General features: G+C 38.1%; 1 protein-coding gene across 9 annotated transcripts in view; it reads left to right on the top strand.

Moving 5' to 3' along the window:
* R3HCC1L (R3H domain and coiled-coil containing 1 like) overlaps positions 1-24,971 on the top strand; it is a 65,405-nt gene extending 40,434 nt beyond the window's left edge. For all 9 annotated transcript variants that reach the window (XM_043475776.1, XM_043475784.1, XM_043475779.1 and 6 more), the window contains 5 exons: positions 9,806-9,981; positions 14,577-14,647; positions 15,510-15,605; positions 16,111-16,251; positions 24,162-24,971. In XM_043475776.1, coding sequence (XP_043331711.1) covers positions 9,806-9,981; positions 14,577-14,647; positions 15,510-15,605; positions 16,111-16,251; positions 24,162-24,229 — 552 coding nt within the window. In that variant the 3' untranslated portion in view covers positions 24,230-24,971. The remainder of the gene's footprint in view (positions 1-9,805; positions 9,982-14,576; positions 14,648-15,509; positions 15,606-16,110; positions 16,252-24,161) is intronic.
* Positions 24,972-26,747: the final 1,776 nt, after the last annotated feature.

Raw genomic sequence — 26,747 nt, 5'->3', positions numbered from 1 at the left:
CAAGATTTTGTATGTGAGTGCAGTCTTTCATAACTTTCATCAGATTCTCCAAGGTGATCGTTTCCAAAGTATGGTCCCTGGTCCAGCGGTGTAAGCATCACCAGGGAACTTACTAGAAATGCGAACTCTGTAGCGAGATTCACATGCACATAAGTGAGAACCACTGCTCACAGGCAGCATGCAAGCTTAAATTATATCAAGATGTGAGTGTGGTAACATGAGAGGGCCGTCAGCTCATAATGAAAAAGAAAAACACTGTTCAGCAGAGATTTTAGACCCAAATCAGGTTAAAATATACTAATAATATAGTGAGTTAGGTGATTATAGAGAAGTTATTAAGGACCCAAGCATTGGGAGAAGGCCTGAGTCTTGGGAAGGAAGCAGTGTTCTAAGTTGGCAAAGGGCCTGCTTAAGGAGACGAGAGACCACAGGTGTGTGTAGGTGAGAACAAAACAAAGCTTCTTACAAAAGAGGGCGTAGGACACACAGAGCCTTCTTATACATGGTAGGACTCCATAAATATTTATTGAATGAATGTGAGTCAGTAGGGCAGAGTTGCTCTCTGCCTTTCAGATTAGCCTCCAGGAGCTTTCACACATCGCAGCTGCTTGAGTTTTGATTCTGTGTGGTAGCTTAGGGCTATGGCTTCTGTTTTGGGAGGAGGGAGGTTCAGGTGTGCAACTGTTGTTAGATCTTAACACTGTTTAGGTGTGAAAGAATTTAGGGAACCAAGTCTCTAGAGGGGCATAGTAATATTGCCAAAGAAAACACTGGCTTGAACTAAAGTTGGGAACAGCTGGAAAACAGAGTTGGTGGTGTTTTAAGCTGAAGATAGCCAGTGCCTGGGTGTTGTGTTTGGGTATCTTTTGAGATGCTTGGTAACGTTTGGGATCTATGTTGAGGCATAAAGATAGATGAGAGCAGGAAAGAAGTTGGATTGAGAGTGCAAGTAGTGGATCCAACTCCCAGCTGTTGTCTCCTGTGTTTTGGGTTTTAAAACGTGTGATAATGATAATGCTATTAAAAGATGTCACAAATCCAAGAAAATTAATAGCCTTTTGATGACTAGGACTCCTAATTTATTATTTACAATTGTTCCAAGCGTACTTTATTAAAGTAAGTGTCTGCTTACCTTGAAAACTTTCCAACCAAAGATTTTTGGCTCTTTTCCCATCTGGCCTGTTTCTTTGATGACAATGGCTAGCCATAGAGGTATGCCTAATACTTCTGGTAGGTAGGAAAGTATGCTCTAGAGCAGGGTGTGGTAGTCATTGGTATGTGAAACAGTTTCCTGACCTTTTGAACTTCTATATCTGCCTGAGTCATTAGCTCCCAGAACTGCAGCTCTTGATGAGTCTCTAAAGATTACATGATCTCCTAAAGCCATGGTATGGGATGCCCAGAAATTGAGATTTTTAACTGATAAAGAAAAGGATACTGGCATGACTTCTTTTAACCTTTAAGATCTTGATACCAGAACATAGGAATTATTGTCTAGATAAAACTTCCTTTTCTGCCTCCTGTATCACTCAGCAGACTTATTAGCAGGGGGGTTAGTGAGATGTCAGCAGCATAACATTGATATTGCTAGACGCTGGCACCTGGTCCCTTCACTGGCCATTTCTGGTTTTGAGGTATGTTTTTAGATAGGGGTAAATATTTAGGTAGGAGTTTTCTTTTGTTATAGACGGTTACTAACAATGTATAACCTAACCCTGATGCTGGGAGGGATTGGAGGCAGGAGGAGAAGGGGACGATGGAGGATGAGATGGCTGGATGGCATCACTGACTCGATGGACATGAGTTTGAGTAAACTCCGGGAGTTGGTGATGGGCCGGGAGGCCTGGCGTGCTGTGATTCATGGGGTCGCAAAGAGTTGGACGACTGAGAGACTGAACTGACTGACTGATAACCATGTAAAAGAGAAAAGGAACACCATTCATTTCCAAATCATCATCTTTCTGTGTGTGCCTACTCATCTTCATACTTTATCAGTGGTATCTTTCCATCTAGTTGTCCCAGTCATGCTGGGAAGATGAGGGAATCCAGAGGTGTCTCCCTGTTTCTCAGTCTTCCTTGACTACAAGTTTAACCGACTACAGTGTCTTCACTCTTCAGGGGGTTTGGATGGCATCTTCCCAAGAATGCCAGCATCAGTTTGCCATATTAACCTTTTTGCACTGCCTGAATAGAAGCCAGGTCCCTGTTGGTTCAGTATATTGACTTGGTCCCTGCCCATATACTTATGTGCCACATATTACTATTCATTAGAGGCAACCAGAGCTCCTGCAGTTGTCCTCTGGCACTGGGATCAGTAAGTGTTCATCTGACATGCCTGATTATTGTAGCTTTCTTTTTTATTTCCTTTTGTTCATCTCCTTTTCTGTACTCGTATTCACTTTCACCCTTTCTTCTTTCTTACTATGCCTTAATCCAATGCTGTAGCCATGGCTTTCTCTCACTGATGATTATCAGTGATATTAAAATGTTGCTGATACCTATTCTAGAGAAATTGTTAGATGGCACCTTGAGTGCCGTTCTGCCTATTCTGTGTTAAACATTTTATGAGGTCATAGTTTGCATTTCTGGCCTTGGTTTCTTGATAAGGTCAGTGGAGGCATAGCCCTAGATATATTATATAATTTTATGTGTAGGTCGAGAACACCACTGAAGACATTATCTACTCTTAATGTGTAAAATCTTAAAAAGTTAAAAAGTCTAAATTTATCCTTCTACTGTTGTAAAGGGTTTATGCCCAAAGCAGTATAGAAAAGGGATGGAAGCCCTAACTTATGCTGTATATTATACATTGTAGTTTTATTACCTTTTTAGCGAACTCTTTTTGGATGTGTTTGGACTTTGGGTCATGAGAAATTTTACAAAATGTTTGAAAATACTTTAAAAATAGTGTTATTTCCCTCTTTGCCAAATACAGAAAGTTAAATGGGTAAAACATTTTAATTCTAGCTTTTGATTTGTTCACATTACTGTGGACCAACATGAAAAATTCTTGGCTGTTACTCTCAGTTTTCTGTGGAAATGGAATACCAGTGATAGAATCAAGTTCAGATAATTCAAAGATGTTATTTTTTGTATATAGCTTAAGCCTATTCTTCAGCCAAATCCCAAATCTTTTAATTTGTCAAAGTTTATAGTAAATAATAAATTTTAAATTTTATTTTCTTCAGTAGAAAGTGAGTTAATAAGCAGTTAAGAAGCTACAGGGTAAGAGTAGAAGAGAAAACTAGAAACAAAGGGCTTGAATAACATAACCTAAATAATAAGAATTGACTGCATGGGTTAATTCTATGAATAATTATGAAAATAGATATAGTGACATTGAAGCAACTGCAGTAATGTTATACCTTCAACTTCTGGTCAAGTCTCTGTTGTCCATGTCCCTGTAATCTCCTGATATATCCAATATTTAAATTTGTTACAGCCACAACTATAGTTTAAAGTGGTGTATTATGTTTAATTGTGATTACAGGTATCTACAGAAATTTTTTTTCCCTACCTTCTAAGATCAGAGGCAGGATTACACTATAGGCCTTGAAGAATAAGATCTAGGAACTGGAACTTTAACCTAAGAGACCTGTACGTGTCTTTTTTTTTTTTAAGTGGAATGTTAGCATTGAAAGGGACCTATAACATAATATTTTATGTTTACCTCTTGCTTTATAGGTAAGGCAGCTAAGCCCCAGAAAGGTTATTACTGACCTAGCTAAGGTTACTGCCAGAGTTGGCCCAATCTCCTGGTTTTCTAACCTGGGCTCTTTCCATGACAGTAAGCCTTTGCCTCTACCTAAAGGTCTCAGCCAGTCAACAGACACTGTATAGCTATTCTGTGCCCAGCTCAGATACTGGTGATGTGAGGGGTCAAAGAGAAGGATAACAGTGTTAAGGAGGTTATAGTCTTGTGGAGCTGATGAGACTTTCAGAAATGTCTAGAAAAAATATTCTATTTTATTAAATTGAAAATGCTATTGATTGTAAAATATATCATTATTTTATGTATCAGTAAGAAAGAAATCACAGTGCTTACCCTTTGGAATTTTATTTTATACCTATCAAAAGAGCTTCTTTAGGCTTAATTATTAATAGAGGGTGTCCCAGGTGGTGCAGTAGTAAAGAATCTGCCTCCTAATGCAGGAGATGCATGAAATGCAAGATTGATCCCTGGATCAGGAAGATCCCCTGGAGTAGGAAATGGCAACCCACTCCAGTATTCTTGCCTGGGAAATCCCATGGACAAAGGAACGTGGCGGGCTACAGTTCATGGGGTCACAGAGAGTCAGATATGACTGAGCACAGCAGAGTGGCACACAGACTTAAACTTAAATTTTTATCATGTATCTGATAGATATGTGAAATATTTTGTAGGTGAAATAAATTGGTTAGCTTCCTAAAACTTTGTGTTTATAGCCCAACTCTCTAATAATTTCTTGACTTAGTCATTGATATTGATGCCTTTCCATCCTCTTACCATTTTCTGTGCCAACAAGAACTTTGATGATACAGCATTTCTTAAAAGAATACATAAAAAAAAGCAAAAATCATTGTTGTTGGATTCTTAAGCCATCTTTTCATTTACATAGAAGTATTCTTATATTGAGATTTTCTTCCACACTGCTGGACCAGTGTGGAATGCCTGCAGATTTTGGTACTGGTGCTTTGGGGTCTCATGCATATGCAGGCAAGCAGTGACAATATGTATGATTAAGATGCATACTGATATTGGAGATGTTAAAATGTGCATCTTAGAATTGATGAAATATGATATATATCCAGCTTCCAAGTATATGATACAGTAGTATAAGGAGTGGAGAAACCATCAAAATGGGGTCAATGGGAAAAGCTTCAAGAGGAGATAAAGATTGAAGCTGGGTCTTCGAAGAAGAAGGATCAGAAGCAGACAAGGCATTCCAGGCTGTGAAAGCAGCTTGTAAAAAAATACGGAATGTTCCCAGAGTTAGGTCCTCAGTTTGTCACTATCAGAAGTTTAGATAATCTATTTAGAAATTTTGTTATTGTTGCCTTCCTTTTATAATTTGTTGAATTGTTTGCATGATTTATATAACCAGAACAATTAAAGTTTATTGGTAAAGGGAAAGAAAACAAGTGTCATTTTACCCCAAATTTCAAAATGCCATCCAAAATCATTTAAAAAAATACATGTTGCATAAATCAAATTCTTATTGATGAGGGCTCCATGTAAAATCAGTCTCGATAAGCAGGCATTTGGACAAAGTAATTAATTTGAGGCATGTGCCTCAAGTATTCATTCCACAAGTATTTTTTGAATGCCTAGTTTGTGCAAGTTAATGTGTGCAGTGGGAGTATATAGGGGTGAATATGACATGTCCCTTGTAGGTGTAATATAGAATCAGAATATTGATGAGGAAACTGAAACTGCAGCCTTGCTCCCTGTATTAATTTGTTAAGGTTGCCAGAGCACGGAACCCTGGACTGGCTGTGACAGAGCACCACAGAAACTTGTTCTCTCACAATTCTAGGGGCCAGAAGTCCAAGATCAAGGTGTCAGCAAGGGTTGGATTCTTCTGAGGCCTCGCCTTGGTTTGTAAATGGCTGTGTTTACATGATCTTCCCTCTGTCTGTGTCCAAATTTCCTCTTATAAGGACACCACTCAGATTAGGATCTACTTTATTTTCACTTAATACCACTTTAAAGACATGATCTCTAAATACAGTTATATTCTAAGGTATTAGCGTTTATGACTTTGACTCATGAATTTTGGGAGGACACAGTGAAGCCCATAGCACTCTCTGAAGTCCTCCCATTATTCAGTGTGGCCACACCGAACTGTTTAAAGAATGCTACACTCCTTGCATGCTTTTGCACACTTCTGTCTACGATACTTTTCTCTGCATAATTTCTTTACTTGGGTAGTGAAGAAGAATAAGCAATGTTCATTCTCTTCTACCCACTGGTAATACCTTCTTCATTCTTATAACTTTATTACATATTAAAATTCTTTGTCCAGGTTCTTTCTCGAATGTGATGTTAAACATACATTAAATGTTCGTTGGATAGGTGGTTAGATAGTGAGGTTAAAGCTAGAGGAAGAGATGGGTCTAATTAATATTAGGTGTTATGCAGTGAGTACTATGAAAGTAGTGCAGATGATGGGGCTTCCCTTGTGGTCTAGTGATTAAGGGAGCACAGGTTCAATCCCTGGTCAGGAAGCTAAGATCCCACGTGCCGCATGGCACAGCAAAAAAAAAAAAAAAAAAAGTAGTGCAGATGAGGTGAATGCTATAGAAGTGTAGAGGAAGAGTCAGATTATACATGTGATCAAAATAATGTGATCAAATCAACAGGCAGAAAGAAGCAAGATGTGTTTAGGCATATTGTTGTTCAGTCACTCAGTCATGTCCAATTCTTTTCAACCCCATGGACTGCAGCACGCCAGGCTTCCCTGTCCTTTACCATCTCCTGGAGCTTGCTCAAACTCATGTCCGTTGAGTCGGTGATGCCATCCAGCCATCTCACCCTCTGTCGTCCCCTTCTGCCTTCAATCTTTTCCAGCATCAGGATCTTTTCCTGTGAATCAGTTCTTGGCATCAGGTGGCCAAAGTATTGGAGCTTTAGCTTCAGCATCAGTCCTTCCAGTGAACATTCAGGGTTGATTTCCTTTAGGGTTGACTGTTTGATCTTGCAGTCCAAGGGACTATTAAGAGTCTTCTCCAGCACCACAGTTCAAAAGCATCAATTCTTTGGCGCTTAGCCTTCTTTATGGTCCAACTCTCACATCCATACATGACTACTGGAAAAACAAAAGCTTTGACTATAGGACCTTTGTTGGCAAAGTAGTATCTCTCCTCTTTAGTACACCGTCTAGGTTTGTCATGGCTTTCTTTCAAGGAGCAAGCATTTTTTAATTTCATGGCTGCAGTCACCATCTGCAGTGATTTTGGAGCCCAAGAAAATAAAGTCTGTCAGTGTTTCCGTTGTTTCCCCATCTCTTTGCCACGAAGTGATGGGAGTGAATGCCATGATATTCATTTTTTGAATGTTGAGTTTGAAGCCAGGCTTTTCACTCTCCTCTTTCACTTTTTCAAGAGGCTATTTAGTTCCTCTTTGCTTTCTGCCATAAGGGTGGTGTCATCTGCATATCTCAGGTTATTGATATTTCTCCTGGCAATCTTGATTCTGGCTTGTGCTTCATTCAGTGTGGCATTTTGCATGATGTACTCTGCATATAAGTTAAATAAGCAGGGTGACAATATACAGCGTTGACATACTTCTTTCCCAATTTTGAACCAGTTTGTTGTTCCATGGCTGGTTCTAACTTGCTCCTTGACCTGCATCCAGGTTTCTCAGGAGGCAAGTAAGGTGGTCTGGTATTCCCATCTCTTTAAGAATTTTCCACAGTTTGTTGTGATCCACACAGTCAAAAGCTTTTAGCATAGTCAGTGAAGCAGAAATAGATGTTTTTCTGGAATTTTCTTGCCTTTTCTATGATCCAGAGGATGTTAGCAATTTTATCCTGGTTCCTCTGCCTTTTCTCAACATCTGTAAGTTCTTGGTTCACATACTGTTGAAGCCTAGCTTGGAGAATTTTGAGCATTACTTTGCTGGCGTGTGAAATGAGTGCAGTTGTGCACTCATAGGCATAGTATTTATGCCTGTTTAGGCATAGTATTACTTTTTGGTTGGAATGTAGCATATTTTAAGGGATGACATGACATAAAGCTAGAAAGGTTTTATATATATATATATGTACAGTATCACCGATGTTTTCAATTACCACAAACTAGTGTCTTAACACAGATTTATTGCCTTATAGTTCTTGAGGTCAGAAGTCCAAAATGGGTCTCACTGGACTAAAATTAGGATATTGGTAGGATTGTGTTCCTTTCTTGAGACTAGAGTGGAATCCGTTTTCTTGCCTTTTTCAGCTTCTCTTAGACTGCTGCCCTCCTTCCTTCGCTTGTGGCCCACTTCTATCTGCAAACTGATCCTCAAATTCATATGGAAATGCAAGGGATTCAGAATAGCCAAAATGATTCTGAAAATGATCAAAGTAGGAGGACTCAAGCCTCCTAATTTCAGAACTTATGAAACAATGGTAATCAAGACAGTGTGGCATTAGCCTAAGGATGGTCTTGCAAGTAATTTCAGGTCCCCCTCCTTTCTGGAGCCCCCTTTCTGGGGCTCTGAGTTATTCTAAACTGTCAACTCTAGGCTCGTAAGAACTTGTTAAACATTTAGCTGATATCTTCTTGCCCACTTGTTTGGTGGCCACTTCTCATGATCTGCCAGAGGGAAAAAAGTTTAGGTATTCTCTCTCTTTGGGGGGACATGTCATCCTGTGGATTTCAGTTTCCTTACATACTCAGTCAACTCTATGCTAAACTCAAGAAAAGCTATGATATGTATAGATCGTTTGGTCTTTCCTTATTGTTATGGTATGAGGGATATTCTCTTCTTTCTGTATCCTAAGCAGGGTGGAAATAACATGGTACTTGGCCTATAATAGATTGAGGCAAGAATACTGGAGTGGGTTGCCATGCCCTCCTCTAGGAGATCGTCCCAACCCGGGGATCAAACCCAGGTCTCCTGCATTGTAGGCGGATTCTTTACTGTCTGAGCTACCAGGGAAGCCCAATAGATTGAACACCTCATTAAAATTTGCTTAAATTGGGTTGAATTCATACTTAGATGCTAAGTAGTATGCTAAGTACTTACTGCATCATCTCATTTAGTCTTCTCCCCTACTTGTAAGATGTTGGTGCTATTATTATGTCCTTTTTTAAGACGTAAAACTGAAGCTTAGTGGAGAAAAGGAACTAGAGACACAGCAAAAGATAAACATTTTCATCGATTTTACCTAAATCACCTTTTTCCTTTCCTGCCTCCCGAATAAAATTTTTAAATCCATTTTTCACTTCTCTGAGGAAAGGAGATGCATCCTTGGCATTGCAGATTCTTATTTTCTCATTTGATGGGAAAGGAAGTACAGTATAAAAGAAAGAATGCTTGAAGGTCTCTATCAATCAAAAGTTGGACTTTTGATTACCAGAACACACTTTGAGCCTGAAGGTTCTGGGTGTTCAGTACTAGTGTCTAGGTGAATGACAAAATGACTGTCATGGCTACTTTGCTGTCACATTTCACTTTTCCCTTTCCATTCTCCTGCTTCCAGTGTGAAATAGTTAACAGCATTCAGTTTTTAATCATAGAGTAAAATTTTAAATGCTCTTCATTACTGTTACTTTCTTTATTAACCTGTGTGGGAATTCCTTTAGGTAGCTCTAACGCTGGGGAACTTTAATTACCTGTGCCACTTAACATTTGTCATAACAAATATCTTTGTAAGCTACCATCAACAATAGGTAGACTAGCAAAGTGTTTTCATTCTTAAAACATTTTGTTTTGCTTTTGCTCACTTTCAGAAAGGAAACTATGGGTCTGATCAATAAGCTCAAATAAAACAAATGTTATTAATTCATCTCTTGAACTATTTTCTGCAATTCAGTTTCTAAGATGTGTTGTTTGTAACTCACTGCATTAATCATTCTACATTTTCTCACACCTTGTTGATAGATGCAAGCTAAGTTTCATTTATTGCTTGTCTTTTCTGGAGTTTCAGCACTTTTTCAAGTATTCCACATGTATAATATAAACTGGGTGATATTACTGTGTTTGGAACAGAGACAAATGATAAAGGCTAAGGAATAGGAACATGGAGATAAAAGGGAGAATTGTTTATATATGGGAGGGTGTTTTATGATGCTCTGGCTTGGTATAACAGTCACATGTATGCTTCCTCCTCTCTAGTTATCAGGGAATATGAAGAACAGAGAAAGTATCCAAGAACCTAGATTTGATTATTACAACCATGAAGTTCCTGATATTGACCTCAGTGATTGTGAATTCCCACATGTCATTGAAATTTATGACTTCCCCCAAGAATTTCGTACTGAAGATCTTCTACGGATTTTCTGCACTTATCAGTAAGTATTTGCAATTGACTGGGGATGTTAGGGAAGATGGGATGAAATTTTCTTAAAATGTCTTCTGAAAAATCATCTCTTTTGCTTTCCTGTTCCCTGTCATTTACTTTAGCATCAAGTTTGTTTATTGTGTATTCCAAGCCCATTGGAAATCTGTATCAGACCACTCTTCTTCTAAGTTCCTTTAAAAAAATGCTAAAGTCTTTCTAGATCCCAATTTAGCATTTAAGAAGAATATCATCAATAATGACTTTGTAATCTGTCTCCACAGTGCATTTAGTCCATTTATATTTATTGTAATTATTGATATATTTGGATGTATTGCCTGCCATCTTTTTTTGTGTGTTTACGTGTCCCATCTTTTTCTCTTCTATCTTGCCTTCTTTTGGATTGATGAGGTATTTTTTTCTCACTCCATATTTTTGGGGAATAATACCATTTCTATTATTTGGTGGTTACTTTAGAAATTATAAAATGCATGTTTAATTTACCAATGACTAAGGTTAGTACTTTTACACTCTTTCCAAACACGTGAAGGGTTTTAAGCTCCATTCCCCAATTCCATTCCAGTGTCTTCCCAAACTCCAACTCATATACTATTGAGATTTAGTAGTTTGAGTCATTTTGATTTAGTTTTTTTCTTTTTAAACTCCATTTGATGTTACATTTTTTTTATATAGTCAGCATTTAGATTCATCTGCTTTCTGTATTCTTTTTCTGTCTCGTATCTTTCATCTGAAATCTTTTTCCTCCTGCATGGAACAGGTTCTTTAGAATTTAATTAATAACAGTCTGCTGGTGTCACATTCAGTTGGATTTTGTTGTCATCATCACTGTTGTTTCTTAATGGCTTTATTTCAACTTCATTCTTGAAAGACATTTTTGCTGGGTATAGAATCCTAGGTTAACAATTATTTTTCTCAGGAACTTGAAGATTTTATTCTGCTTTCTCCTGGCTTTCTTAGGGTAGGATGAGAAGCCCACTGAAAGTCTGACTATTGCTTCTGAGTATAATCTGTCTTTTCTCTTTGGGTGCTCTTAATGTTTTCTGTCTTTGGTATTGTACATTTTCAGTATGATGTGACTTTGTGTTTCTTTCGTTATCATTATTGAGATTATTTGGGCTTCCTAAATATTTTTCATTGGTTTTGGAGAACACTAAACATTATTTCTTCAAATGTTGCCTCTATACTAGTCTCTTTTATATTCTCTATGATGCTGCTGGTTGAAAGTGGATTAGACCTCCTAACTTAATCCTTATGTTATCTCTATCATATTTTCCATTTCTTTGTCTCCTTTATATGCTGAGTAATTTCTTTGGTTCTAATTTCTTCAACTGTGGTTAATTTGCTTTTAAATTTGTCCATTGAATTTTTAAATTTCATTTTATGTTTCTTATTTTTCAAAGTTCTCTAATTTTCAAATCTGCATTTTTTTCCTCTATTTTCAAGATTTAAACAATTTCTTTTTAAGTATAGTGAACATAGACCTTCTATAGTCTGTGTCTAAGTTATTCCTTTACCTGAAGTCCTTTTAATTCTGTTTTTACAAATTCTCACTCATAGTGCCTTGCTTTTTTTGGAGGTTTAGTTATTTATTTTTTTTAACTGTAAAGCTGGCCATTTCCTTTGGAATTTTATTTATGAGAATTGAGGTCTGCAATAAAAGAAGAGACTATCTCCTGAGAAGATATGTGTTTTCTTCTGCCAGGCACCAAGGGTCCTAACAGTCCAAAAGGCTGTAAATTAAATTATTGATTTGAGGTTATTCTGACCACTGAGATAGAAATAATCAAGTAGAGAATGATAAAATGTGATTGTTACATCTCAGCCAGCTCATTTTAACAGTACATATAAATGTCCACTTACTTGTCAGTCTTTGATGTGGTTGTTGTTGTTCAGTTACTCAGTTGTGGCTGACTCTTTGCAACCCCATGGACTATAGCACACCAGACTTCCCTGTCCTTCACTGTCTCCTGGAGTTTGCTCAAACTCATGTCCATTGAGTTTGATGTGGTGCCAAGACCTTTTTTTTGTTTGTTTTTAAATTACTAGTCTGTTGAGAGAAGAGTTCTTAATGTCACCCTGATATCACCTACAACTTCCAGCAAGAACTAATATCCATTCAAAGTCACTTGAGTGCAAACTCCTTATAGATTAAAATGTTTTCTCTTTTAAAATAATTTTTTTTTTTTTTATGTGGCTGCACCACATGGCTTGCAGGGTCTGAGTGCAGGGCCTTAGTTCCTTGACCAGGACTTGAAGCCAGGTCACAGCAGTGAAAGTGCTGTGTCCTTATCACTGGACCACCAGGGAATTCCCCATCCCCTCGTCCTTTTTTTTAAAAACTGTTTTGCCCAAACATAATTGGTGACAGTTTTTTGGGGGTTTTTAGTGACTTCATCTTTCTCAAGTCTTTCAAAGCATTAAGTTTTTATAGATACAACTCTTATGTTCATACTCATAGTTCATTGTTTTAATTTTATTTAATAAATTATGTAGTAAACATAAATTAAAACTGATGTAAATGGGTTTGAGAATAGTTGCACTACCTTTTATATATGTATATACTTCATATGTATGTAGAGTCAGAAGTGTATCTCTGTATCTTTATCTTATAAGAAAACATAAGCTTTGGGGATAAAAGCAATAATCCCAAAAATAAGTTATTAAGAAAAAGATTTTTCAGGATATTCAAGAAAGTCATTACCAAGAAGGGATTATACTTTAATGCTATAATCCTGCCATTAACGATAAACCAGGTCTATTGTCTGATACACAGATTTAAACTTAAAATTCAGTTCATGTACATCTAGAATTAGGGTATAGCTCCCAACTTTTCCTTTAGGGTCAGATAGTATTTTCCTGCCATCATTGTACACGAATAGCCATAAACAATAGGTAAATAAATGAGCGTGACTGTATTCCTTGAAACTCTGTGTACAAAAACAAGAACCCTGTTTTTCTGTAAAGTTCTAGAACAGGCAAAACTAGCAGCTGGGTACCTCACTTGTCAGTTATGTAACTAAAAGAAAGGAGCAGTGACTGGATCCTGGAGGACAGTTAACAGTCTTTGCCATAGACCTTACTCTAAACATGTAGTATGGGTCAGTCAAATTCATTACAGTTATGGTAAGACCCAGTATCAGGTCTGTACCAGGTGAAGTGCATGGTAGATTTTAAAAAGCAGTTGGTGAGATTAAATCCAAAATGAGAACTACCTGAAGTTGTCACTAATAATGATGATTTTTAAAACCGAGGATTAATTTTGCTGATGTCTGGAATTTTCTGAACATTAGTTAACTCTTAAGAATTATTAACTTCCTTTTGCTCTATTTCTTCCTAATTTTATCTGCAAGACCATTTTTTCTCTCAAACCCAAAAATATTTTCAAAAGGGGAGAAGCATTTTAAAGGGTTATAAACTTCTGAAGTCTAAAAGGCCTTCTAGAGCCCATCTAAGCTTTTTACCATCTTTTGTCAGCTATTGTATAATATAGACTTCTACTGTGGAACTTTCTCATAGTTTTCAACTCCTGTGGTCATTTTATGCCATGGATGAACTTACTTTTACATCAGGAAATTGTCTAACTAGCCTTCAAAGCCTCTTGATTCCTTTTTCTTTCAAAGGAAATTTTTTCCTGACTAGTTGTTAAAGGGAAAAGATACTTTAGCAGTTGTCTTTTTTTTGTTCTTTATAGTGCTTTATTTAAAAAAAAAAAAAAAAGAAAGAAAAGGTCATGGTGCAAAAGCCTGTGAGTCAAACACCAGAGTCAAAACTTCATATTTTAATCACATCTTCATTAATATTAATCATCTTCCTGATGAATATTATTATTAATAAAAAATAATGGGCACCATTGATTTATTAAATGTCCACTAAGTGCTCAACATCGTGCCCTTTGCCTTGTCATGGATTATCTCATTTCCATTTTCACAGCAACTCTGTTAGGAAGGAATTCAACCCATTTTTTACAGATGAGCAAACCTGGCTTACAGAGAGATTAAACCAGCCCCTGGCCTCAAGGTGGCAGAACCTGAATTTTACTTTCTTACTTCCCTTCTACAACTGGAAAAAAAGATTAGGTCAGCCTCCCTGATAATAGTTGTCTCTTTTTTCTCTTATTTGATTGATTTTGTTTTGAATGACCCGTCTCCCTCTTCCTCTCTGTCTCTAGTCTCTGCCCTTGAGCCTACATTTACATTAAATCCAAGTGACCTTCCCTACCCACCTCCTCCTCCCCTGATTCTTCTTTTCCTCTTATGCTTGCTTTCTCCAGTCCCCTAAAAACATCTCTTGTAAATAGTGTGATAAATACTTTACCTCCCCAGGGAATATGTGTGGATTAATTAGTTGATGTCTATAAAATGGCTGACAACGTAAAATCCTCCCAGGTAGTTCTTTATGATGGTGTTATTGCTTTTAAAATTCAGTGGCTTCTGTTCTCCAGGCCGTTTTGTTTGTCATTATCCCCACTCCACCCATGCGCTTGTTGTGTTTCTCTCATCATGGAATGCTTTATGAGATACTATTTGAAAGATGTTTTTTAAAAGTAAGTTTTATTTTAAGGAATAAAGTTCTTTTATTTTGTTGCAGAAAGAAAGGATTTGATATTAAATGGGTGGACGATACACATGCCCTAGGAGTATTCTCCAGTCCGATTACAGGTATTCACCCAGTGGATTTCACTGTGTTTATTGTCCATTTTCTTCTGCTTCTTTTCCTTATTTGCTTTCTGTTCCAGCCACCTGGCATTTTATTCAGTCGCTATAGATAAATGACAGGTAGAGGGTTTTTGAGGCAGGTTACTTTGGTGCTCCCCCCTTTCCCTTTTTACCCTAATCCAGTGGTATTTGGAGAGATAGTCAGCTTTTCGTTATTTGCTACATAACTGTCAGTTATGATAGTGCATAAACAGGTAGAGATTTAAAAAGCCAGTATGAGTAAATGTTAGCATGTTTGTGGTTCTGCCCCCAGCCTCACTGACAGATGAATTTGCAGTAGCCCTTTAACCTGTCCAGTGATCATTTGTAACACATACTTTCCGAGTGTATGATTTAGCCTCTTCATCGCCATCAAGATAGATCTGATGCAGAGACTTTCAGACAAATCAGAGATGTTGATTCCTGTTCGATTCATCTAAAATAAGGGTCTGCAAACTTATTTTATAAAGAGCCAGATAGTGGATATTTTAGGATATAAGGTTTCTGCTGCTGAGGAAAGACAGCATCCCTCGACACTGTGCAAACGAATGAGCGCGGCTCTGTTGCGGTAAAACTTGACAAAAACGGGGTGGTTGGCTGGATTGGGTCACAAAGCCATAGTTTACTAATCCCCATTTTAAAATAATCACTGCCGAGTTGTTCCTTATGGATTTTCTAGAGCTTACCATTTCTTTTGCCCATGATGAAAAAATAAAGGACAACATCTAGGAAATACTTTCTAAGAACTAGCCTTAACTATATATATATTTTGCATCACTCATCTTCATGTTTTCTACTTCTTTATATATATTTATTCTTTTTGCAGCCCGTGATGCTCTTGGTAGTAAACATACCATGGTGAAGATCCGGCCCTTGTCACAGGCCACAAGAGCAGCCAAGGCCAAAGCTAGAGCTTACGCTGGTAAGCCTATAATCTCAGGAGCTTTTTCTTGTTGACAGTCATATTCTTTTTTTTTTTCCCCAGCACTTGTATAGTATCCAGAGTTCTAAAGACATAACACTTTTATTTTTAGTGTTAAAAGAAATATTTTTAAGGAAAAGGGAAAAGAGGCAAGGCTCTGTTGGAAATATATCATTGGAGAAGCCACTTGGAGGGAGTGGGGAATGTGAACTGCAGGCACTGCAGTCACCATTTTCTGATGACAGCCTTATCCAGTTTACCTCTGTGGTTAGCAGTTTGATAGAGTCACTGTAGGAAATTGTGTTAATACAGATAATGAAGGCAGGGTTGTTTGTGCTTTGCTGTGTTAATTTCCTCTGATCTTCATCTATCAGGCTTGTATTAATTACTGCTGATGCAGCCCTTGTTAGTCTATTTTGTATGTTAATTACTGAGTTAAATCACTTGGAGCTAGAATGCTTTCTCTTCCTTCCTCCCTCCTGCTCCCTCGTTTTCTCCCATTCAGAGTTTCTGCAGCCAGCAAAGGAGCGTCCTGAGACTTCTGCAGCCCTAGCCAGAAGGCTAGTCATCAGTGCCCTTGGGGTTCGAAGTAAGCAGAGCAAAACTGAACGGGAAGCAGAGCTTAAGAAACTGCGAGAAGCCCGAGGTGAGTTGAAGCTGATGGCATTCTTCTTTAGTTCCTTTAGAGCTCACTATAAAGCATGTGTTTAAAAAAAAAATGAAGCTCATTCCATATTGTCATTTCCATTTCCTCAAAGCCTCCCACATATATTGAAGTTGTTTTCCTGACTTATATTTAGGAGGAAGACATGTTGGAATATGCCTGCCTGTCCCACACAGCAGGGTATCCTACTCCATGCTCCTTTGTTGTTTTCCAAAGATAGGTTCAGTCTTTTTAGCTCATCCATGGCTGTTTCTGTAGTTCTTGCTCCCAACTCTCAGAAAAATTTTCCTATGAAGACATAGTAATCTCCCAGGCAGAAAACAGTATTTGCTGTGGTTTTACTGGGCCGTGATTGCCATGATTTTATCAAATGGTTTAGATCTTAGAAGATAAATTAAGGAAAAGCCAGCGACTGACATTGGTGATGATAACTCTAGGATGTAATTTTTTTCTTTAAAGACAGTCCTGAGTGGCTCCACTAGAGCACATCTAGGTTAGCCTAATCTTAACTATTTTCCAGTACTTAGGAGTTCTCAGAAAATATTTCAACTGATCCACAAGCAGGGTTTTTCTTTCCATATAGTTTGTAGTTAGGTTAAATGTCTCTCTCCTCTTTATAGGCTATTGACTTGTATGTAAAGGCTTGGGACTCCCATTGCACTTAAGTACTTTTTATCAAACTTCAGACTATAAACAGTCTGATTGCCTTAGTCCATGATCTGTGAAATCTGAAGGCAGTTTATTCTGAAAATTCCACTTACTGAAAAGTAGCTTCATTTTTCCATTAAACGAATTGAAGTTTCAAACTCCTTGTTTATTGCCGGTCTAACAAGGCCATTAATACTCCCTGTCCACTCTGCTTTGGTGATAGCAGGCAGCTTGCAGACTCTCAGCTGCACTGGCCAGATAACCAGTGACAGAGTATGTCATGGCAGGTGCTAGAGTTTCAGAGTTGAACCCAACTAATTTTTTGAAACCTTAATGATTATAATGAGGCAGTTTTGATTTTTCCCATGCATTCTTGACTCAAAGGCTTCCTTGAGATTATAGAAACAGGGGAAGATCCCTCTGGTTTTTATATGTGGCACTGTCAGAACTAGATTAAAGTGGAATGTGTAGCATCCTTAACCCTTTGTTAATTGGTTATCTTAGAGGAAAATGATTTCTCTGTCATAACCACAGTCATCTCAGAAAGTCAGTAGCGGGTAATAACTGTGGTATGTATAAAAGGAGATGTGATTCTTTTTGCAGTGTATCATGCTTCCCTTTGAGTATAATGTCACCTGTATTTCGACAGGTACTGCAACAATAGTTTTGTGTGGTTATCACCTGTATACCCCACTGTTTCTCTGGAGGGCCATCGTCATACAGGCGCACTTGAATTTATTTTAAGTGCCCAGCTATACAAAGGACATTTCAGTGATGCAGTTAAAAATGAGGCTTTTGGCTAAGTGGGTACCCTGGTACATACTTTTTTAAAGAAGCCTTTTGTTGTGATAAATTTCTCCTATCCATTGGTGCTAAAACTATACAGGTTATAGAGGACTCTTCCCTTATTGTGTCTTAGAACTCTCTCATTCTTGCCTATGGAAAATTCCAATATAGCTTTCTGGCTGCTTAGGCATTAAGCATATACTCTAATAATTGCCTGCATGGAACCTAAAACTGCTCACTTAAAAGATTTTTTTTCTGTGAAATGAAAAGTACTGTTTTAGATATTAAATAGAACAGATATTTTTGTTCCAAATCTTCCACTGGAGGGAAGGGTGTCAGTACAGCACAAGAAATAACATTATAAAGACTATGGAATCAGACTGCCTGGGTCTGTATCTAAGCTGTACCATTTACTGGCTGTGTCACCTTGGGCAAATTACTTACTCTCTGGAGGCCTCTGTTTCCTCATCCATAAAATGGAAATCAAGTGAGATAATCCACAAAAGGTACTTAGTCATTTTCAAAACCCATAGGAATGCTCTCCTTCCTGTTTCTCTAGGCCTATAGTAGGTATAGAGTAAACAGGCCCATGATAGAGAAATGTTAGCTGCTGCTGTTTTTAGTAATAGTAGCAATATCATTTTATGGGGAGTCCAGCACATATTTTTTTCTTGTCATTGATCTTTTTGTTTTTAGTTGCCTCTGATACTCTTATCAACTACATTTGGCATTCACTGAGTACCTGCCCCTGTGCAAGGCATTGTGCTCCCTAATTAGGAAGACTAGAGAGATGGCAGGATTTTGTTCCTCTCCTTAAGACCTACAGTCTGGTAGAGATATCTGCCTTGAGTAAGAAAGAAAATATGAACCTGATATTTTAAGCAGTTGTTTCTTCTCTTCACTTCTGAAGATTTTAAGATTAAAAGCCACGAAAAGGTTTTTGCAATTAAAAGGATTGAAGGAAGTTCCTGGCAGTATAACCTGTTATGCTAACTCTTGATGGGAATGATATTATCTCTATTTTAGAGAGGTAAAATATCAATAAAATACCCAACTGGTAAATTGAGAGGTGGTATTGGAACCTAGGCCTCTCTAATTAAAACCCATGTTCCTTCTACAACATTGTATTCCCTTTTGAAGGAGTTTTGGGGGTAATTAACATTTTTTTTCCCAGTAAAAAATTTTTTTAAGGTCTTCAGAAAATAAAATATGACAGGCTTCTTTTTAGTTATCTGTTCCAGTGGTTAAGAGCTTTTATCAGAAAATTCTTCCTTAGGTCTGACTGAAATCTATACAATAGTTTAAAAGTTTCTTCTTAGGTATTTACTGGAAATCAGAAGCATCTGGACACCATTCTGTTCTAACAGCTTATCAAGGGCAGAACATTTAGGAGTGAGAGGCTCGGTTTTGCCATTAACTAGCTGTGTAGCTGTGGGCAGGTCCCTGTGCCCCAGCTTCCCACACAGTGAAAGCAGTGCTTGACTCAACTAACCTTGGAGAATTCTTTGAGCAACATAAGTTAACATATATAAAAACGTTTAGAAAGGTGCTTTATGTATTTAGAATAATATTATTTGTGTGACACTTGGGAAGTTAATATTCATTATAATAATACATGCCAGTAATGACAAATATGTACTGTGTGCTATTGCTCCCCTTTCGTTATCCATGACAGACAGTGCTCATCAGTCATGACACTCTTTCTTGGTGACTTTTGACTTGACCATTTGCTAGTCGATCAGAATTAGTATGAAATCGAGATGTGTGTGCCATCCTGATACAGGTACTTTTATTATTAATACTAGGGCTTCCCAGGTGGTGCAATGGTAAAGACTCAGCTTGCCAGTGCAGCAGACACAAGAGATGAGGGTTTGGTCTCTGGGTTGGGAAGATCCCCTAGAGTAGGAAATGACAACCTACTCCAGTATTCTTGCCTGAAAACTTCCATGGACAGAGGAACCAGTGGGTTACAGTCCATGGGGTTGCAAAGAGTAAGACATGACAGAGTGCATGTGTGCATGCGCGTGCATATGCGTGCGCACACACACACACGTTAATAATAATATGGAAAAAAACTCATAACCTGTCTTTTTCCCACTTCAAGAGTTCTGCTGTCTGGCACAGTGCTTGGTTTGTAAAGAGATCCTTAGCTACATATTCATTAACATGAATGACATTGGTTACTTTAGTTTTTCTTTATTAAGTCTTATTTCACTCATGATTCTACTCTGAACCCTTTCAAGTCCTCCATGATTTTCTTTATAAAACCAAGAGTTAAACATTGCATATGGAACCTTTCTAATTAATGAATTTGGAATTTGGGATTTTGAAGTATAAATACTTTCCTGATAACTTCCTCTACCCTACTTTGGTCTTCTTACCATATTATTGAGGAGTGTTTGTCTTAATCCTTAAAAAAAAGAAATTAAGAAAGTAATCTTGGAGAAGGGAAAGGCAAACCACTTCAGTATTCTTGCCTTGAGAACCCCATGAACAGTATGAAAGGCAAGAAGTTAGGACAATGAAAGATGAACTCCAATATGCTACTGGAGATCAGTGGAGAAATAACTCCAGAAAGAATGAAGAGATGGAGCCAAAGCAAAAACAGCATCCAGTTGTGGATGTGATTGGTGATGGAAGTAAGTCCCATGCTGTAAAGAGCAATATTGCGTAGGAACCTGGAATGTTAGGTCCATGAATCAAGGCAAATTGGAAGTGGTCAAGCAGGAGATGGCAAGAGTGAACATCAACATTTTAGGAATTGGTGAACTAAAATGGACTGGAATGGGTGAATTTAACTCAGATGGCCGTTATATCTTCTACTGTGGGCAAGAATCCTTTAGAAGAAATGGAGTAGCCATCATGGTCAACAGAAGAGTCCAAAATGCAGTACTTGGATGCAGTCTCAAAAACGAAGAATGATCTCTGTCAGTGATCTTTTATTATTCACAGTAAATGATAAAACCACATTTTAAAGTCCAAACTCAGGAATATATGTAAAATTTCCCCATGTTCCACTTGTCAGAACACTTAATTCCCATCTAAAGTTGGAATCAGAGTTCTCAGAATAAGCTACTCTCATTTTAAAAGCCGGCTATAATTTTGTTTCATAACTGTGTGTCATTTTACTCTTCGGGGAGGATGATTAATTGGCTGGTTCTGAAAGGCCATCTTTTGGGGCACAGGCCTGAGAGGCAGAGTAAGTAAACAATAATTTGATCTCTTAGTTTGATTAATGAAATCACTAAGAACTTAAAAGTAAAATCATCTCTGTAGGATACCTAGTCAATTGTAATAAAAATCTAATCACAATCACTGCCTTCTGAAATCCTTTTTAGGAATTCCGTTATTCTGCCTTCAAGGACAGCACTGCATTGCTGACTTGTAGGCTAGGTCTTAACGGCATTTTCTTGGTGTCCTTTCTCCCTCTGTGTAAAAGTTCCCTTCATTTCCTGTCTTTTTCTTTGGGATGCAGTGTTTACCCATATTTTTGGTGTCACCTGCCTTTTAATAAACTTATATCTGTGGCCCTGATCAGAGATGAAAATGTTTACAGACTGACTGACCTGTTTACCAATTATTGCTAAGTAAATAGCATGTATATACTTAATGTATTGATAATCATTCCACCCTCTAGAGTTAAATGCTCACTTAACATTTATGTGAGGTAGACTCCTTCCCCGTGTATTAATGATCATATACATACTTGGTAAGCCTGAAATCTAAAACTTGCTAAAATGCAGAGAGGTTATTTATATTAGCTCTCCTTGATCTACCAGGTCTGTCAATCCATAAAAGAAGGCAATTAGATTAGTTTGACTAGACTCATATTTCAAGTCTTCATGTTGATTTTTACTCTGTACGTGGCTACAAGTAGATTTTGTGATGATTTTTCATTGTTTTCTTAGGTGTAGAAGTAAATTTTGAAGGTTTTAATTTCCATCTCTCTTCTTCATTGTTTTAAACATGACACCAAACTGGCCCCTTTTTCATCTTCAGCACTTTCCATTTCCTCAGTGAGAACTCATTTAATATAATTGTTTCTGCCAATTTATTTATTATACTGAGAAATAAAAGTCTTCAGGGCTTTAGGTTAATCATTTCATACTAATATTCTCTTCTTCTTTAGTTCCATGCCCGCATGGCTGCGGTTGGTCTTTCTCTTAGTGTACTTTTTTAATTGGTGGAATTAAAGTTAATAGGAGCTTTTTTGAAAAATGCAGTCTATCAGCTATTATCTCCTTTAGTAAAAGGCAACATGTTTATTCTTTACTTTTCTGACCATATTTTTTTTCACATTTTTTTCTTTTCTGTGTAAATATTTTCAGATCCTGTCTTCAGATGTCAGGGTAGTGGAAAGTATTCTGATTTTAAGAACCAAGGACCTGGGTTCCAGCTTCAGGTTTTCACTGATTATATAACTTTAGGCAAGTCACTTGACTCCTCCAAGCTTCTATTTCTCCTTTAAAATGAAGAAAATATATTTAGGTCTTATCCTAACCTGTATTTATGTATTCTGTTCATGTTCTGTATTTCTAAATTTAAGCCTCACATTTTTACTGTTTCTTTGTGCTTCTCAATTTGTCTCCCTATTCTTGCTGATTTTATCATATGGTTTACCACCAGAATTTCCTCTTATATTTACATATATTTGGTAATACAGATCTACAGTCTTTTGTTAGAAAGCGTTAGGATAGGAAATGTTTCAGAAATCTAAACTACTCCAATTTTAGACAGATAGTATGTTTATCTTAATACCTGTTTCCTGACACCAAAATCAAATCCAATAGCATTAATATTTCTGTAACAGACTGACTAGTCACACCAGATGGCATATAAAGGCTATAAAGCAGCCTCATGACCTTTCAGGTTGTAGTATAGTTAAAGGACTTTGGTCCCAAGCTTTTTAAAAAACCTTTTTTTTTTTCCAGTGCTACTTTGATTTTGAAATTGTGACTCATGGGCCAAAATTCTGTTTTTCTACTGCTCCTGGATTTCCTTTCTTATAACATCCCACATTGCCATTCTGGTTTACCTCTCTGAGCTTATTAAAATATCTAAGTTCTAATAATTCACTTGTCTGGTTTCTTCACATCTTCTTGGAACCCAGACCAGTTTTTGTTTTTGTCCAGGGTTGCCTTGCCTTTAGATCCTCTCCTAACTTTTCCCTGTTTTTAAGGATCAGAACCAGCATTGGCCAGATATCCTTAGAACTGTCTCCCTGGAGAATCCCAATCCAGTTTGAGCCTGCCTTGAAGCCGAGTCCAGGACTCTGAATTAGCTAGCCTTCAGTTGGGAAGTTGCCTACCCCCATTTTTTGTCTCTTGTAATTTTGCTGCTGTTTTCAGATAATGCCACAAGAGGGTGCCCAGATAGCAGCAAATTTCTCTTTCTCACATTTCCAAGTGCCAGTCAGCTTCCTTATCAAGTTCTTTGCCTTTAAAGTTGAGTCAAATACAGTATAAGAATTTCTGTAAGGTATTCTGCTAATTTGGAAAGATACATTAAAATAGCAAGTATTGATATTAACTCTAAACTCACTTTGATTTCTGTAATTCCCCTTGGTTCATGACTTGCAAAATCTTTTACAGACATTATCTGAAATAATTGCCCTTGGAAGGAAGCACTTAGGCTTAATTATCTACATTTTATAGTGTCAGGATCAATGACTGACTAGCCATGAAATTAGAACTGGTATTGTGGCACCTAGTGAAGCGCTTGGGTCACCAAACCATGTATGGTGTGCACTGTCTCAGGTCTTGGTGAAAGTGTTAAATGGAAACCAAGCTTATGTGTTAAAATTTGAAGATGGTTTGCCCAGATTTGTGCATTTTTTTGTTTTTAGAAATAGTTTTTATTTTCTCTTCATTATATGTGGTCTTTTTTCCATGTTGGAATTGGTATTCCAGAAGATTTCTGGCTCCTGAAAGTACTCTGAAAACATTAAAATTTGATTTTCCTGTGAAGTATTTTTTTGTACGATTGTAGTAGAGAGATATTACTAAAGCCCAGTGGCTACTGTTTGCATTGAGCAAGAAGGTAGAAAAAAAATATTAAAACATATTCTTGATCCCTTTTGAAATATTTATAAAATCAGTAGACTGGGAATAATGGCCAGTTTCACTGAAGCACTAACGCAGTTGAGAAGGAGAACTAAAATAAATACCTTAATAGCAAGATAAGAATCTGGATCCTCCTAGGATCTGACTTTTATTCCATATGCTTTTAATTTCTACTAGCCCCAGACCTTTCTCTTTTTATTGTATAGTAATGCTAACACTGTTTCAACTTACAAAGCACTTGGAAAGTTAAAAATATTAACTCTTGGAATCAGGTAAGAGAAAACCAGGGAATCCACCCATTTTCATGATTAAAATTTGCCTTGTAATTCAGATTAAGGGAAAGTTACTGGTTATGTGAAGTTATACTACTATTTTTAACACTGCTTTTATTTACAGAGAGAAAACGATTGGAAGCCAAGCAACGGGAAGCCATCTGGGAAGGCAGAGACCAGTCTGCAGTTTGAACATCACTTGATGAAAGGGATAATTCCAGGAATTCAGAAAGTACTTCCAGTTTTCAGAGGATTTTTCCAGACCTCTGTGTACATGCAGATGTGTGTGTTAATGAAAGAAAGAGATAAAGCGATCAAGACAAGGGCTGACTGGGTATAAGAAGAAGATCAACTCCTGTTTGTCTTCACTCCTACGTGCAGTTCTTTGGAATCGCCTTACTGTGTTGGACGTGGAAGGAAGCCATCAGCTTGGGAGAAACTTGGAGGATGTGACTTCCAAGAATCCTTTGGACAGGGCAAGCCATGCTTCCAAGATGTTTTACGTGAAAGCAAAACAGAGGATTCAAACCTGTGACGATGGGAGATTTAGGCCCTGCAAAGGCAAGGTGCTCTTAGTACCTCACAAAGCTGAGACCAGCAGTATTGCGGGGGGCAGATGAGGCAGGTGGGGGACAGAGGGGAGGGAGCCGCTAGTACAAAGAGGTGGACTGGTATCTGGTGTAGTTGATATTCACAGAATCTATACTGCCAGTTCCAGAACCCCAAAGGGGGTGAACTGCAGCAGGTGTAGGCATTTGGACTCCAGATCTTGTACTAAGCCGAGTGCCTGGGGCTGCCCCAGCTGCATGGCAACCAGGGGCTTGCCAGCTTCATTCCTTATAGGAAGCTAGTCTTGGGAGCTGGGTGCCAGTTCCGGTTTAAACAGCACTATCATGTTATAAGAGGGAGACATTAAAGCCCATTTTGTGATATACATCACTCAGCTGTTGGTCTGTTTTGTCATTCCCACAAAGAAATGGGAGAGCAGTTCTCCCCTTATTTTCAACCCTATAATGCTGTTGGGGATTTGGTGGGCCTGTTGGTTTAACTGAACCCTGCTGAGTAGACTGCTTATCATCTGGTGCCCGAGAGTACACTATAGAAATACTCCCCTGGGATTGGTTTATAGCGGCTTCTCTCCCCTTCCTGTCCTCTTCACACATCCCCACCCCACCCTCCTGCTTTTGCCATTTTGTCCAGTCTGACATCCTGCAGAAGCCATCTGGCACACAGTGTGTTTTTGGTATGGTCTTCTCTGCCCATGCCAGAGGCATTTGGCAAGCCACACTAGACCGTCCATTACAGTGAAGAGTAGCCAGAATCACACACACACCTCTGGGCACTGAGAGATTTCCTAAAAGACACGGACAAGCCAGAGCTGTCAGCTCAGGCTTTATCCTTCTCATATCTGCATTCTCAGTGTTTTGGGAAAGTAGTTCTACACTGAAGAGATGGTAGTGCTAGACGTTAAGATGCTGAGGTAGCAAGAAACAGTGTCTCATTGTGCTTTCAATGAGGGCAGCAGCCTCATTTTTGTATGATTCAGTGCCCATGACAATGATGGATTATTAGCATTGCCTCAAAGATGGTGGAGTGGAGCTCTGTCCAGACGTTCCTCAAATGACACTGGCCTTGGGGTCTCGATCCTGCTGCTATTCTGGTCTTAGAGCCCTCTTACAGTTCCTCAGCATTGTTTTTCTCATTCGTGGTCTGTTCTGAAGCTGTCCCTTGTTCACATTCAGGACCTCCATTCCAAGTCTGGGGGAGTCGTTAAGTCCTTCTCCTGACCCTCTGCCCCAGCACTGCTGAGGCCAGGGCCCCTCTCTTTGGTGTGGCCATACGGCTTGTGCTTCCTGTCTTCAGAGAACAGAGGCATGTCCATTTGAACACTGTGGCTGCATTTGAAAGAAAATGTAGGAAACTAGCCAGGTTTCATACTGAAACAGTGTACCTCTAAGGTATACCTTTGCTCTGTTTTGATTCTTCAAGATTGAGAGTGACCTTGGACAGTAAAAAAAAAAAAACAGTGATCATTCCTATCACTTGTCTTTGAGGTGCTTCCCCTTTCTGGCAGCATTTTGGCTTTTAAGGGCATTGTTAATGGTAACATATAGTCCCCTATTTATTACTCTGTTTTCTTACAGAACTTGTAATTTCAAGATGTTATTTTATCCTCATTCTAATGCTATGTACTTGGTGGCCAGTAACTTAAACTTTTTTTCCAAATAATAATCAACCACCTCTAACTTTGATTTATCCTTATAAGTAGATCCAGAGAAAGGATTTTTTTAGCCAGTACTGCAAGGTGTGGAGTGCCCTTGTTTCTACCATTAGTAGAAAAATGTGCTTTTTAGTTGTAGTTTTTCCAGTAGAGGAAATTAACATACACTGGCTGGAGATAAGAGGGCCTGCCCAGGCCCAGCACAGACTTGTGCTTGGAGGGGACCAAATCCTTGGCTGTATCCACACCATGCCTTCACACACAGAGCTAACTGGAGAGCTCCTTATAACTGCCACTGGCTCTATTAGATACTCGATAAGATAGCTAATGCACTCTGCTGTGCATGTATATTGCTTCTGATATGTTGAACTTGTGAATCCCAGTACTACCTGGAATTTATATCAGAAATATACATTCCCCTTTGATTTCCAGTATACTCCTCATAGAAATCTTTGTGGGATAGGAATAAATTAGGCATTTGAATGGTAA

The sequence above is a fragment of the Cervus canadensis genome, chromosome 8 (assembly GCF_019320065.1).
Source record: "Cervus canadensis isolate Bull #8, Minnesota chromosome 8, ASM1932006v1, whole genome shotgun sequence".
NCBI lineage: Eukaryota > Metazoa > Chordata > Mammalia > Artiodactyla > Cervidae > Cervus > Cervus canadensis.
This window is presented reverse-complemented; position numbering and strand designations above follow the sequence as displayed.